We start from the raw sequence: 14,853 nt of genomic DNA, 5'->3' as shown, positions 1-14,853 counted from the left end.
TGTGTATAAAGACTCGTTCGCCGAGAAAAGAGCCCGAAGGAATCATTAACAGTGGTTCTGTCTCTGGTGGGGTTATGCGTGTCTGTTTGGTTTTTTATTTTCAAACATTCCTGCACCATACATGTAATTTTCTTAAGTGAGGAAAAAACAGAGTCAAATGGTTGCTCAAGGCTCCCAGGAAGAAGAGAAGCTCCAGAGTTTCTCCCTTCAGCTTCCCATGAGTGGCGCCCCCTGCCGGTCACACCAGCCACCGCACAGGAGGCGGCCGCATTTGCAAACTGTTTCAAAGTGCAGTCACTGATAGCTGCTACTCATTCCACACAAGTTCAGACACAGCGCCAAGTGCTCTGTGGACAGACTTGATCCCCATCTTGGCCTTGCAAGGGCGGAAGCAATACCCCTTTCTACATGGGCAGGGCCTTCTAAGTCAGGTTATGTCACACAGTCAAATCAACAAGAGGCAGAGCCAGGACTCAGTGCCAGGTCTGCCGGCTGTAAAGCCCGCTCGCTCGCTCCTGGTCACAGCCTCCTCCCCTGTGAATTCGTAGGGAATTTCTTGGAGCGTATTACCCACTTCCCTTCCTGCAGAGACAGCAGCATAGGGCTTTGCCCGATGAACCGATGAGCCGGCATCAGGGCCAGGGCCATGTCTGCCCGTGAAGTGTGGTGAGGCTGCTGAGGACAGAGCAGTTGGCTGCCCGCTGAACGGCTTTGCGCCCTCCCTTCATGTCGGCGTTTACTTGGCTGTCGGTGGCCCTGGGTCGACCGCCCTTATTCATACTTCTGCTGCGCAGCCTTGAATGTAACCTGGGCTGCCGGGGCAACCGGATAAATGAGGCGGCCTTGGGGACTGCACACCGCCGCTTCGTGGGCTTTGTGACCGTGAGGCTCTCCTTTCTCCGGGCCTTTCCTGCTGGGTTTCGTACTGTGGCCGCCAGGGTGGCTGGAGGTGCTGGAAGTCTCCGGAAGGCCAACACTGCTGTACTTTCAGCTTTACCGCCCACCAGTGGGCGGGGCAGTCTGCATCCTTAAAACACTCATTTCACACCCTTTCCTGGTACCCCCAAACCATGCCGTTTACCTGCCGGGCGTGGGAGAGAGAAACACTGACGGCTATTGGGAGTTTCCTGATGCTGGCGGAAGAGGGCTGTTGAGTGAGGTCCTGAAATGGCAGGTTTCACGCCCTGCAGCGGCTGGGCACTGGGCTCTGAGGGAAGCATCGGGCGGCACAGCCTCTGGCTCATACGGCCTCTGGAGATGAGGGAGTCCTGTGTGTGCGCGTCACAGATGGAAACTGAAGGCTGGGCCAGCAAGCAGCCTCGGCTAGACAGCAAGCAGGTCAGTGGCTGAGCTGAAACCAGAGTGCGTGTTCCTAACATTCCCGCCGGTGCCCGGTCCAATCCCTGCCAGCCTGAGCTCAAAGCCCCAGGCTAACGGGATTCCCCATCTCCTAGGCATTCTGGGCCCGTCCTCTGTGCACACACGGAGGCTGTCTTCTCTGCACTCCCAGCACCCCTCCCAGGTCCAGGTGTGGAGGCCGCTGTCCTGCAGCATGGCCCCAGCCTCCGGCTCCCCCTGCTCCAGGCCTGCTCTCCCGGAGCCTGTCCTCAGGGTGCAGAGTGAACCCCAGGGATGTGTGTCCTTGCACACACAGGTCATTCTGCCTCTGTGGGCCATGCCTGTGGGTTAGGGCGGGCCCAGGGTCTGCTATTAAAGACACAGTATTTCAGGGTTCGGGCAGCTGGACTCTGTCTGGTCCAGCAGGTAAATCACAGGTTTAGCAAGTCAGAAATCAAACACCCCAACCACCTCTGCTGCTCCGAGAAGAACAGTGGTTTCCGGGAACCTCCCCACCCAGCTCATCCTAATTACTGCCTGTCACTCCCCTGGGACAGGGGCCTTTTCTTTAGGCTGAGAGGCTCTAAGAAACAGGACAGGACTTGGGCACATAGGGTGGCCCATCTATTCTTACTTTCTAGACTCTAGGGGACATTGACAGTGGCCACCCTTGCCCGTGCCTGGCCAGAGGTGGCCCAGCACTCTGCTCTGGTGGGACGGATTGCCCCTTAGTGTGGGAGGGGCAGGAAACCAGTTAATTTCAACCTGAACAGCTGGTGCCTGCGAAAGTTTTGTGTTGAAGGTCTCACGACCCTGTCGGGTTTACCGGGAAAAGCACCCAAGTGGTTACCGATGGCCGGGGGCAAGAGGCTGGGCGGTGGTGACCCTGTGCTGCGGGTCTGCAGGACCACCCTCCACACCTTCTGCCCTTGCTTCTGCCAAGAGTCGCCTCTGTCTCAGTGCCGAGCCCCAGTGGTTCCACCTCTTCCCAGGCAGGGGGAGGGCGGGCCCCGGGCATGAAGCCATCCAGCCGGTTCTTTTCCTAATGTGCTAGCTTCTGGCGGGCCAAGTCAGGAGCCCAGTAAGACGCCGTCCTGAAGGCATGTGTGTGTCTGACTAAGCTCGGGAAATGCCCAGTGTTGCCCCAGGGAGGGGCAGACTCCGCTCCCGCACCTGAACCCTGTGGTGAGTGATGCAAAGCCAACCAACCAGCCTAGGCATCCAGGTTCTCTTCAGACCGGCATGGGCTGCCCACAGGACGGGCCAGGATGGCCAAGGACAGGTCCTAAGCTAGACCTTCTGTGCTGAGTGCTGCCAGCACAGCCAGCACACCCTACGGATGGGGTGGGACAAACCACAGACACCGGGGAAGGGGCGGGGTGCCTGGAGAGGACCAATCAGATGCTGTCGGTATGTGAGCAGAGACACCGGAGCCCTACCTTCCACCCCACCAGAGCTACAGTGGCATTTGAGGGTCTCGGCCTCTGGAGAGGGGCTGGTCCGGCTGAGAGGCGCTGCAGTGGCCGGGGCGGGGCCTCAGTGGCAGCCACAGGCCTTGACCACCATGTTGCGGTGTTTGCGCAGGATGACGTTGTTGCTGCTGTCGTAGTAGAGCACGGAGGTGGCGCTCAGCTTGGTGGGCGCGCAGCACGCCTTGGGGACTGCGTCTGGCTTCATCAGGTGCACCTGGCCAGGGAGGGGGTGGCGGGCAGAGGCGTGAGCACCAGGGGCTTCTCCCAGGCCCGTCCGGCCCCTGCCCCCAGCTCCCACCTGCCCCAGGTCTCCAGCTGCCCACCCCTCCCCTGTTCCACTGACCACAGCCCTACGTGACCCTACTCGACCCCTTCCCTGCCCTGCCCTGCCCTGCCCCGAGGCCCTCAGGGCACAGCCTAGGCACCTGCCTGCTCCCTGCCACACCCACTCCCCTCAGACCCGAGGACCCTGCTGGTCCCCAGCACACAATGCACCTGGTGGCGGGTCCCTCTGCCTGAGGCCCCTGGAGCACTGTCCCTCCGGGGTCCCCTCCACCCCTCCGTCCTCTGTCTCGGAATGTCCCTGATCATGTCTAGGCCACCTTCGCTGTTTACCGTCTGTCTCCCCCTCCTGTGACCCAGCGAGTGTTCATGGGCCAGCGGGATAAAGCCTAGGCCTCTAGGTCCGCCCCAGGTGCCCGACACCGTTATTTCTGGGAGCTCTTTCACTTCACCCTCTGACAGCTTCTGAGGCAGGTGTCACTCCGGCAGATGACCAACCTGAGGGCACACAGGCCACGTGCGCTGTCGCCCAGGAGGACTTGGGCCCAGGTGCAGTGACCCTGCTACCCCCTCCAAAACGGCTTCACCCACCACAAAGAGCCTGCCTGAGGAGCTATTTCGGCCTCCATACAAATATTTATCCTGAGACTTGGCAGCTTGAGCTGAGTTTACACAGGGCCCCGAGCTGATGGCCCAGAAGGCCGCCCCGAGCTATCTGGGGCAGGAGAGTAAGGAAACCCGCTTCCCTCCATGGGCGGGGCGGGGGGTGGTGGTGGGGTGGCGATCCGAGGGCCCAGGACCACCCAGCCCTCACGGAGGCCGCAGAGCTGGACCCAGACAAAGCTGTCTGATGGAGGGACCGGTCTGGCATCCTGGCCGCTGTTCCCCAGTGCCCAGCCTTGTCCCTGAAGCCCCAGCTCTGAGCCCACCGGCCAGGAGGACTGTCAGCTGGGCGCTGGGCTGGCCTGGGCCCAGAGTCTCTCTACGGCCCACTGGGGGAGCCCAGGCCTCTGAGGGGATGTCCAGTCAGACTGGGACACAGGGGCCACTGCTCCCCAACTTCCCAGCCTCCACATGTGATGTCTGGCCTTGGCATTCCCAGGCTCAAGTGAAAGGAGCCAGGCAACACGCCCGGGTGTGCCGGTCATGGGTGCTCAGTGGCTGAAAACGGGAAGGCCTTTGTGGACCCAGGACACTGGAGAGTCCCGAGAAAGGCAAGGATGCTGCCTTTCCATGACTCCACCCAGGACCAGAGCTTCATTGGGTCAGAGACAGAAAGAGAAACTGCCCTTTAGGGTTCTGTGTGACACCAAACATTGATTTGCAGTCTAATGTTCCATTCTATTCAATTTGTTTTTGAGCCACGAGGAGACCAATTCAGAAGTTCTGTTACTACGGGTATAAATCACACATCTGTGGGCCTCAGTTTTCTACTCTGTGAAATGGGTATAGTGGTACTTTTTCCATTTCCAACACAAATGTATCTCACACACAAGCTTGTAGCTGCCGTGCCAGGACAGGGAGCACAGAAATGTCCCAGACATGGTCCCTGCTCTCATCCTTGGCGGAGAGGGGAGGCGACACGGGGAACACTCCAACAGACAACAGGATCCACAATTCTGTTGTGGAAACAGGAGGGCACCACAATCCCAGCAGGCCCCAGCACTGCGGGGGCTTCCGTGCCGGCGACCACCGCTGGCAGGGAAGGACCACGGCTGAGGCTCGTGGGGCGGTCAGGAGTCGGCTGGACTTGGGGCAGAGGAGCAGGCCCTCCGGGTGGAACGGCAAGTGCAAAGCCAGGAAGGCAGGGAGGTGGACACCTGCGGCACGTACTGGCAGGGAGCATGTGCAGGGAGATGAGGGCACTGGGGTGTGCGCTGGGGTGTCCTCCAGGTTGGCAGAGAGGCTAATGAGGGGCCCCAGTCCCTGGCTGAGGACTCAGACTTCCCCCTGAAGACCATGGGAAGTGAAGGGAAGTTTCTCAGCCAAGAATGAGGTCAGATTTGTGTTTTAGTGGGACCCCCACCCCCACCACCGCCCAGTGGCTGCATGGATAATGCCCTAAGAGTGAGCCTGGAGGGACACTTTCCTTCTCTAGGTCCCCAGGACACCCCAGCCACCCACCCGACTTGGCCACATGGGGTCTCATCAGGCCTCACGTGCGTGCAGTGGCAGAAGTAGATGAGCAATCCCCCAGATTCTCCTTCCACCCCACAACAACTCCGCCCCACGGGCCTCACCCACTCCGTGGCTCAGCCTTCCCCTAGAGGCCCTGCTCCCTCCCCTTGTCGCTCCCACTCGACCCTGAGAGCCACCCTGCCTCCCCCACCTACAGGGCTTTGCTACCTCTCACTGCCCTCCAGTCCCCCTGGCTTTCTTGTCAGGTGACCGTGGTGACCACATCCTCACTGTCTCCTGGCCTCCTGCACCCTCCACCCACGGTCCAGTCCTTTCACCACAGCCAGAGAGATGCAGAGGTGTCTTCTAGAGCAGGGGTGTCTTCTAGAGCAGGGGTGTCAAACTCATTGTCACCGGGGGCCACATCAGCCTCACAGTGGTCTTCAAAGGGCTGAATGTAATGAGGACTGTATAAATCTAACTACTCCTTAACTAGGGGCAAGGAGCTCGGTGCTGCCACCAGGTAGAAACAAGGTGCCGGCTGGATAAAACAAGGCGGAGGGCCAGATTCAGCCCGCGGGCCTTGTGTTTGCCACCTGTGCTCTAGAGAGTCAGTCAGATTGTGACGCTGCTCCCTAAAACCCTGCAATAGCACCTCAGTTTATTTGGGATGAAATCCACCCACCTGCCACCTTACCAGGGACCTCACGGCCTGTGTTAGGGGCCCCGGCCCGCCCAGCGTCACCTCCCTGAGCCCACCTGCAGTCCTCTCCAGCCCCGCCTCCGCGCAGGCCGGAGCCCACCCAGCTGCCCCTGTCCTGGGACCTGGGGGTCTCTGCCCAGAGCATTCTTCGTCCTCGTGCAGAGGCCCGGGCTCCCCTTCTCATGGGACCCAGCTCATGTGTCAATGACAGCCCCCCCAGAAGGCAGCTGCTGTCCTGTCTGCACCCATGACACACTGAGCACTCACTCCTGCCGACCCACAGTGGGGACCCGGAGCCTGGACAGAGGCGTGGGGGGGGGGGGCAGCCTGGAGGTGCAGGTGCAGTCCTCACCCCACACCCCTCACAGGGCCCGGAGACACACAGGCATGCGGGACGGGAGGCCTGGGTGGCCGTCACACACAGCCTGTCACCCCTGAGTTTCACCAGGGAAGGCAGCCCCGGGGCCCAGCAAATCCCATCTGACGTTGAGAAAAAAGGCAAAGCAGCTTTCCTCACATCCACTTGCTCTCCCCCTAAGCATCGCCTTGCCAGCCTCTTACTATGTAAACGTAAGGCCTGGGCGTACCAGGAACTAGGAGTCTAGGTGAACATTCTAGAAAGAAGTCTCAACACACGTGTGTGCACGCGCACACACACACACGCCGTGTAAAACACTGAGCAAGAAGCGGCAGTGACTGTCCTATAGAAATTATTGCTCAGCAGTGCGGTCACCCCGGGCACCAGCACACCCAAGGCTGCACCATCCATGGGAACAGGAGCGGGAGGACCAGGAGAAAGGGCCGAGGGGAGTGACTGGAAGGGCAGCCCGAGCCCAGGAGAGCCCTGTGCACAAGGGCTGACCCTCTTCACTCCCCGTGAAGAGGGTGCGTGGACACACACACCCGCCTGCCCCGTGTGTGCACATGTCACAGGAGGTCAAATAAGCCGGTGTGTGGAGCACATGTGTTCAGAGCACACGGGTGCCCAGGTGGGATGCCTGTCTGTCTGGGGGGTGTGTGCGTGGGACCACCAGCAGGCTGCCCTTAGGAGTCTGGGTCCCACCACACCTACCTGCATGTGTGTGCACAGGTGTGCACACCAGCAGTGAGTCTACACACACACACACAGCGTGGCCACACAGGGACCAGCGCCTGCACAGGTGTGGGAACTCAACTGCACCTGCACGCGGCCAAGGTGCCATGCAGAGAAGCCTCCCTGAGACCCCCAGCAGGTGCGCATTCCCCCCCTGCTGTCTGAACCCCTCTCCGCAGGGCACCCTCCCCCGGGGCCCAGGCAGGACAGGCTGGTACTGACCAGGGACTGCACGATGGCGTGGTTGGTGGCGTTCATGCAGGAGTCCAGCGGGAAGGAGCACTCCCCTTCACAGTAATAGGCCGAGTAGCCTTGGGGGGCGATGACCCAGTCCTGGGTGGGCAGAAGGAAGAAGGTGAGTCCCACCATGTGGCCCCTCCCAACCCCTCTACCCGGCACCTGTCACAGGAAGAGTCAGGGCTGCCCCTCGCCCTTCCTCACTCAGCCTCAGGGACCTGTCGACCCACCCTCAAGCCCCTCCTGGGGCAGGCCCCCCGAAGCCTGACATCCACCCAAGACCCTCGGCAGACAGGCCTGGAAACGAGCTCTGTCCCTGTCACCCGCCCTCAGCGCTCAGCATCATCCTCCCAGCCTGTCCCCCTCGGCCCACGTGTCCTGCAGCTGCCATCGCAGCAAAGGCACTGCCGCCCTTGCTCCCCACCCTTCAAGCGTGTGTGTCTCCAGTCCCTGCGAGGAGTGTGGGGTGATGACTGCACCTGCACCTCCAGGGCTCGTAGCTCCCCCGCCCCCGCCCCTAGTAAGGGACCCAGAGCAGGACTGGGCACTCGGGCTGTGCTGGTGCAAACAAGCAGCTTCCTTGTGGGGAGGCTCGAGTTTATCTCCATTTTCATGGGTTTTAACAAAAAGCACTTTCTCTCTACAAAAGTAATATATTCTCCCTGTAGAAAACTTGGAAAACACAGAAGAAAAGAACACATGAGAAAATAAAATTCCCCATAATTCTACCACCTTCTGGAGCCACTTCTAATCTTCAGGTGGGGACTGTCATTTAAGAAAGTGAGGGGGAGACTTCTGGTCGAGATGGAGGCAGAGGGAAACCTGGCTAGCCTCCTCACCCAACCACAGCAAAAATTACAGCTAAAATACAAAACAACTATCACCCAGAATCATCAGAAAACTGAGCTGTATGGAAGTCCAACAACCAAGGAATTAAAGAAGTTGCATTCATCTAATGGGTAGGAGAGGCAGAGGCGCAGAGACATGGAGACGTGAAACAGGTGGTCCCGCACCCACGTGTGGTGGATAAAAATCGGGAGGGATACCTTGGGAGCGAGGGATCCCAGCCCCACAGCAGACCACCCAGTGCAGGGTTCCAGTGCCAGGAAGATAAGTCCCCACAACTTCTGGCTGTACAAAGCAGTTGGGGTTGAGGTGGAGGAAGAAACTGTTGGATTCTCAGTTATCTCCTCTTACGAGGTCCGCAATGGGCTTGGGACTTACTCAGATGCACTCCCTTTGGGCTCCAGTACCAGGACAGCAGCTGGAAGGGGACCAGTGGCATACGGAGAGACACTGAATTGTCTGCCATCAGGGCAAGTGCCTGGGGGACAGCTTCATTCCAGACAAAATCTAGAGGCCAGGCAGTGGCCATTTTACCCTTTCTGAGCCCTCCCCTGCACAGAGCTAAAGAAGGGCAACACCATAGCTGAGACTCCATTAACCTGGTTCACAAGGGCTGTCCCGCCCAGGTGCACCCCACCTGGCTTCTAAGCACTTAAGGCTCCACTCCAGCCAACTTACCAATGTGCTTTTCTACAATAGGCCATGCTCCTAAGACAGGGAATCAAAGCAGCTCTACCTAATACATAGAAACAACACAGGGGGGCTGTAAAACAAGGAGACAATGAAACATGACCCAAATGAAAGAACAGAACAAAACTCCAGAAAAAAGAACTAAACAAAATGGGGATACGCAATCTATCAGATGCAGAGTTCAAAACACTGGTTATTAGGATGCTCAAGGAACTCATTGTGCACTTCAGCAGCATAAAAAAACCCCAGGCAGAAATGAAGGTTACACTAAGGAAATAAAGAAAAATTTTCAGGGAACCAACAGTGGAACAGATGAAGTTGAGGATCAAATCAATTTGGAACATAAGGAAGCAAAAAACAACCAATCAGAACAGCAACAACAACAAAAAATCCAAAAAAGGAGAATAGGCTAAGGAGACCCTGGGACATCTTCAAATACACTAACATTTGAACCATAGGGGTGCCAGAAGGAGAAGAGGAAGAGCAAAAATTGGAAGCTTATTGGAAAAATAATAAAAGAAAATTTCCCTAATTTGGTGAAGGAAATAGACATACAAGTGCAGGAAGCACAGAGAGTCCCAAACAAGATGGACGCAAAGAGGACCACACCAAGAGACATCATAATTAAAACGTCAACAGTTAAGGAGAGAATCTTTTCTAAAAAAATATTTATTTTTAGAGTGAGGGGAAGGGAAGGAGAAAGAGAGGGAGAGAAACATCAATGTGTGGTTGCCTCTCAAGAGCCCCCCACCGGGGACCTGGCCCACAACCCAGGCATGGGCTCTAACTGGGAATCAAGCTGGTGACCCTTTGTTCACAGGCCTGTGCTCAGTACACTGAGCCACACCAGCCAGAGCTAAAGAGAGAAGATTAAAAGCAGCAAGAGAAAAGCAGAAAGTTACCTACAAAGGAGTTCCCATAAGGCTGTCAGTTGATTTCTCAAAAGAAACTTGGCAGGCTAGAAGGGACCAGCAAGATCAAAGTGATGAAAAGCAAGGACCTACAACCTAGATTGCTCTATCCAGCAAAGCTATCATTTAGAATGGAAGGGTAGATAAAGTGCTTTCCAGACAAGGTAAAGCTAAAGGAGTTCATCATCACCCAGCCCTTATTATATGAAATGTTAAAGGGACTGATCTAAGAAAAAGATCAAAAGTATGAACATTAAAATGGCAACAAATTTGCAACTATCAATAACTGAATCTAAAAAAACAAAGCAAAAAACTAGAACAGGAACAGAATCACAGAACCCGAGATTACACGGAGGGTTATCAGCAGGGAGGGGAAGGGGGAGGATAGGGGGAAGGTGCAGGGATAAAGAAGTACAAATAGGTAGTTACAGAATGAGCAGGGGAGTGTTAGGAATAGTGTAGGAAATGGAAAAGCCAAACAACTTGTATGTATGTGCCATGGACATGAACTAAGGGAGGGAATGGTGGAGGGAATGGGGCATACTGGGTGGAGGGGGGCAAAGAGAGAAAAATTGGTATGTAACAGTATAATCAATAAAATATATTTAAAAAAACGAAAGTGAGGGAGAAGTAGCGATTACCAGCCAGCCGAGGTCCTGGAAGCTGACATAGAGCTCGTGCCGACGGCAGACCTGCCGGCCGTGGGAGCCGTGGGCGTCATCTGCAGGGGACAGACGGCGCAAGGTCTTTTCTGGGGTCCCGCTCTGTGCGGCTACCACGGGGGCTCCCAGGGCGGGGATGCCCTGGAGGGCACACTTGTGGGATGAATGAATGACGGGAAGCTAAACCGTTGGGTCTCATCAGGCCCCTCCCCGCAGCGCTGCTGGTGCCCTGACCCAACTCAAGGGCCTCCGACGGCTCCAGATGGCTCCGGAGTCGCCCCACGCTCAGCCCCGCCTCCCGGACTTCTGCCCGTGGGCCCCCGGATGCTCCAGAAACAGCCCCAGGCGCCTTTCTGCCATCAGGCTGGGGGCGCCTCCTGCTTCCTCCTGAGACACGGCCGCCCTCGCCCCCTGTCCTGCCGCACCCGTCCCGCGGCCAAGGGGCTCCGTGTGAGCCGGCCAAAGGGCCGGCTCCGTGAAGGAAAGGAGGGCACACGGGCAGGGCAGGCCCGTCCGGATCCCGAGGGTCTTCGCCTGGTGGGGGGACCTTTGCGTCAGCAGCTGCGCGTCCAACAGGCTGCCTGGGAAAGGGCCGAGGGCCGCGGGGCGGGGCGGCGCCGCCCGGAGGGAGGACCCCCGAAGCTGGCGGAGGCGTCTGGGGAGGCCGGGGCAGAGAAGGGGCTGCCCGGTGGCGGGGAGGCCTGAGAGACAGTGCAGTGGCCGGTCCACAGGGGGCCTGGGGCAAAGGGGGGTGGCAGGAAAGGCGGCTGGGGGCGTGACCATCGGCTTGAACCCTTCTGAGCGCCAGGAGACTCTGTCGCCACCACTGGCCCTCGGCCAAAGGCCTGCGGCCGCAGACCCCGGCCGCCCGGGCCTCACCGAAGATCCCCGGGAGCTTGTTCGGCTGCGGCAGCTCGTTGCTTTTCTTCGGCAGCCTCCGCCTCAGGGACCTCACTGCCCGAGGGACTCGGGTGGGGTTGGGGGCTCTCCCTGAAAAAAGTGACCATGAAAGGCTGTTTGGAGCGCGGCGCCCGTCGCCCCAGCAGACCGGCCAGGCCAGGATCCACGCTGCGCCCTGGGACAGAGAGAGGAGAGAGAGCGGTCACTTGGGGGCGGTGGCTCCGCGCGGGCACGCAGCCGGGGCCTCTGCCGGCCCGGTGGGCGCGGAGCACGAAAGCTGAGGACCCCGGCTTCCTCGGCTTCCTCGGCTGAGGACTGGCGCGCCCAGGCCAGCCGCGGCCCCTGGCAGGCAGGTCTGAGGGCGAGGGTGGGAGGAGGGCCTGGTCAACCGCAGGGTCAGCAAGGGTGACAGTCGAGTACACGGCGGAGCCTGAGGCATTTCACAGCTTTCAGTGTCATTTCGCCGGAGGGTCTCGCCCGTCTTTACAGTAGTCCCGGACCCCACGTGTCACTGGGAACCCCCACAGTCACGCCGTGGTCTCCCAGAGCCCCACGGCCAGGGACCACCTCCGTCTGAGGACTCCTGGCCCCCCATTTCTGGGGGCGTTAAGGTGGGATGATGACACCCCGCTGACTGGAGCCGCTGCCAGGGCTGGGCCCCGTGTCTGCCCTTCAGGGCAGTGCCCAAGAGGGGGCGCTCTCTCTTCCCCGACGCCACAGACCGGCTCCGGGCTCAGAGGGGCAGAGGCACTGGACCCAAGTCCCGGAGCTGGGGTTTAACCGACATCAGTCTAATTCCAGAGCCCGAGTTCTAATCCACAAGACCCCGTCAGTGGTTTAAAAAAGAAAGAAAGAGAGGGCTGCCGTCAGGGACGTGATTGGCGCCTCAGCCCCAGGAAGAGTGAGGTCTATAAAAACGGGATTTCACCCACAGCCGCTTCAAGGCTGAGGCCGCGGTGAAGAGCACTCACTAGCCTGCAAGTGTCGGCTCCGCCAAGGAAACCATCTTCCTGGGCCTCTTTGTCTTCCCAAATGAGCTCTTGGTGTTTTAATTGTCAACGCAATATAGTAACGACTATAAAAAGGCTTTTGAGAAAAACTCATACACCATCATTTTCTTGGAGATGAGTTTATCGTTGTGCATTTAGGTTACTTCCCGGCTTTCATTATAAAGAAGAGAATGAGATAGAACCTCTTCATTTTCTTTTCCTGTGGGATTTTAACAACCGGAGCGTGATGACCAACTCATTTTTCTGTTTCCTAAACCACAGGGCAACTGTTCCACTTCCGTGTGCATTTCCTCAGTGCTGCATGCCTGATACACACGCACGCACATGTGTCTGCACACAACACACGCACGCATTTGCATACAGTGTGCATACATACACATATGTAGGTATATATATATCTGTTCCATCAGCAGGTCTGACGTGATTCTGCATCACACACTACAGGTCAAGGACACTGCCTGCCCCACCCACAATCCTGCTCAAAGGTCGGCTCTCAAATAGCTGAGCTTTAGACTGCATCCATGGGCCTCAGTGAACTGAACAGCTAATTAGTCCTGAGAGCAGCCTTTGGCCTATGCCTTCACCTGCCACAAAGCCATGCACCGGGCCCATCAGAGGCCCCACTCAGGGCCGGACATGCTAAGACAGGGGCTGCAGCTGCAGGGGCTGTTGCTGGAGGACCCGGACAGGAACCACTTGGGAGAGTTTGGGTCATGGCAAGTTGCAGTCATGAGGAAGCAGCGGAACCATGAGGACACAAGCCGCCAGACGCATGAAAGGCCTGGGAAAGGCCAGTGAGGCCACGAGGAGGAGGCAACAGAGCAGACAGGAGCGGCCAGGTCATCAACACAGCACTGGAGTGGGGCTCCAGTGCAGCCCAGCCAGGACAACCCTGCCCTTCGCCAGCATGACCTGCAGAGGCCTGGCTGGGGGGGGCGGCGGCAGGGGACTGACCCCTGGTCTTTCAGAAGACCCACTCTGGGAGGCCTGGGAAAGGACGCCCAGGCCCTCCTCCCAGAGCCCAGAGCTCCCCTCCCAAAGGGCTCTGCTCTCTGCCCACCCCATCTTGAGCAGGGCTCCCCACTTCCTGACTGTGATGTGGGTGTGTGGGAGGGCCCTCTGTACATGAACACACCAGCTCTGGCAGGTCCCTTTCCAGAAAGGCAGTGGGGGGAGCTTAGGAGACTCTGGGGTCCTGGGTCCCTGCCTCTAGACCTGACCGTGTGAGGGTGCTGGCAGGCATTGGGTGTGTGTGGGGCCGTGCCTGGAGGTGCGGGCCACACAGGGCTTCCCCCTGAGGTCCAGACGGACAGGCTGTTCCTCTGAGCCAGGTGGGCCCCATGAAATTTCCAAGTTCACCCATGTCGGAGTCTGCCCTATCGGGGCCCTGATGTCTTGGCAGCTCACTAGCCCTCTCCTGTCCCAGGGCAGGAGTCGAGCCCTAACTCATGCTCCTTCCCAAATATGCCAGGACCAGATGGCTGCCATCTCTCCCCTAGGCTCTGGGTGGCCCTGGACCCTTCCCTGCAGCCCCCTGCCCCGGTCATGGATGTGACCCTGCTGCCACGTTGAAGGGCACTCAGGGTGCATGGTTGACACCTGACAGGAATCCCAGCTGTGAACCCGGTCTGTTTTTGTCCTGCAGGTGTGACTTCATTGCCCGAGGATGGGAAACTCAGTCCTTTTCCTTCTTTCTGCTGCTTAGCAGCCCTGTAACTGGTCTGCCCTGGAATCTCTGCCTGCTCCTTGCTGCTGATGGAAAGTTCCCCTGACACCCGGGACACATCTGCCCAGAAGCCCCCACAGGTGCCCCAGTTCACTCGGTGACATTCCATGCCACCTACCCCTATCTGGTCATGGTCCCCGGCCACTCCCCCCACAATCCCAAACTGTTCCCTCAGTGAGCACTGGCTCCCACCTCTCCATTCCAGGATCCGTCACTTCCCCGGGGAAGAGGCCCCTGTGAGGCCTCCCTGAAAAGCCTTCCTTGTCCAGCTAGAATTTCCCGCTCTTATCTAAGGGGCTCATGTTGGTCATGCGCCCCCCAGAGCTATGCTTAGGAAGTGCAAGTTCCATGTCAGGTTTTAAGAGCCCTCCACCCCCCAAACACACCCATATAAACTCACTTTTTTCTTTCTTGTCTTTGACACTAAGGATTCAGGATAAAATACCTCACAGCCGGCTCTTGGATTACAGAAGAGTGTTAATGAGCACCTGGATTGAGCTCCACAACAGAGAAGAAGGATCTATGTGTCTGCTCAGGACGATGAGGGAACACCAAGTTAAGATGAGCAAACCCATCTCAGTCCATTGGTTAGGTTTCTGGAACTCCTCCCATCACACGCCACAGCCTTTGGCAACACGCAGGTGGATGATTCATGGAGGAGACTTCCTGGTGGCTCATCAGACTGATAGTCCCTTCCCCTTCAGTACCTCCCATTGCCCGGTCACTGTCCCCCTCAGCAGGTCCCGCTTTCCTTCCAGAGACACCTATTTAGCAAGGAGGAGGAGACATGTGGGGCTGGAGAAGGTGAGGCTGCGGGGAAACAGACTTTAGCCTCAGAATGAAAGGCCACGAAAGAAAACCCAGA

The 14,853-nt window shown here is 58.0% G+C and overlaps 1 protein-coding gene across 1 annotated transcript in view; it reads right to left on the bottom strand.

The window, feature by feature from the left end:
* Window positions 1-80: 80 nt before the first annotated feature.
* BMP8A (bone morphogenetic protein 8a) overlaps window positions 81-14,853 on the bottom strand; it is a 34,589-nt gene continuing 19,816 nt past the window's right edge. Inside the window, 5 exon segments of the mRNA XM_045859268.1 lie at window positions 81-3,024; window positions 7,229-7,339; window positions 10,332-10,411; window positions 11,232-11,334; window positions 11,336-11,427. Of these exon segments, the coding sequence (XP_045715224.1) occupies window positions 2,875-3,024; window positions 7,229-7,339; window positions 10,332-10,411; window positions 11,232-11,334; window positions 11,336-11,427 (536 nt within the window). The 3' untranslated portion in view covers window positions 81-2,874.

The sequence above is a fragment of the Phyllostomus hastatus genome, unplaced genomic scaffold (genome assembly GCF_019186645.2).
Source record: "Phyllostomus hastatus isolate PE091 unplaced genomic scaffold, TTU_PhHast_1.1 phas_scaffold_182, whole genome shotgun sequence".
In the NCBI taxonomy this organism is placed as follows: domain Eukaryota; kingdom Metazoa; phylum Chordata; class Mammalia; order Chiroptera; family Phyllostomidae; genus Phyllostomus; species Phyllostomus hastatus.
This window is presented reverse-complemented; position numbering and strand designations above follow the sequence as displayed.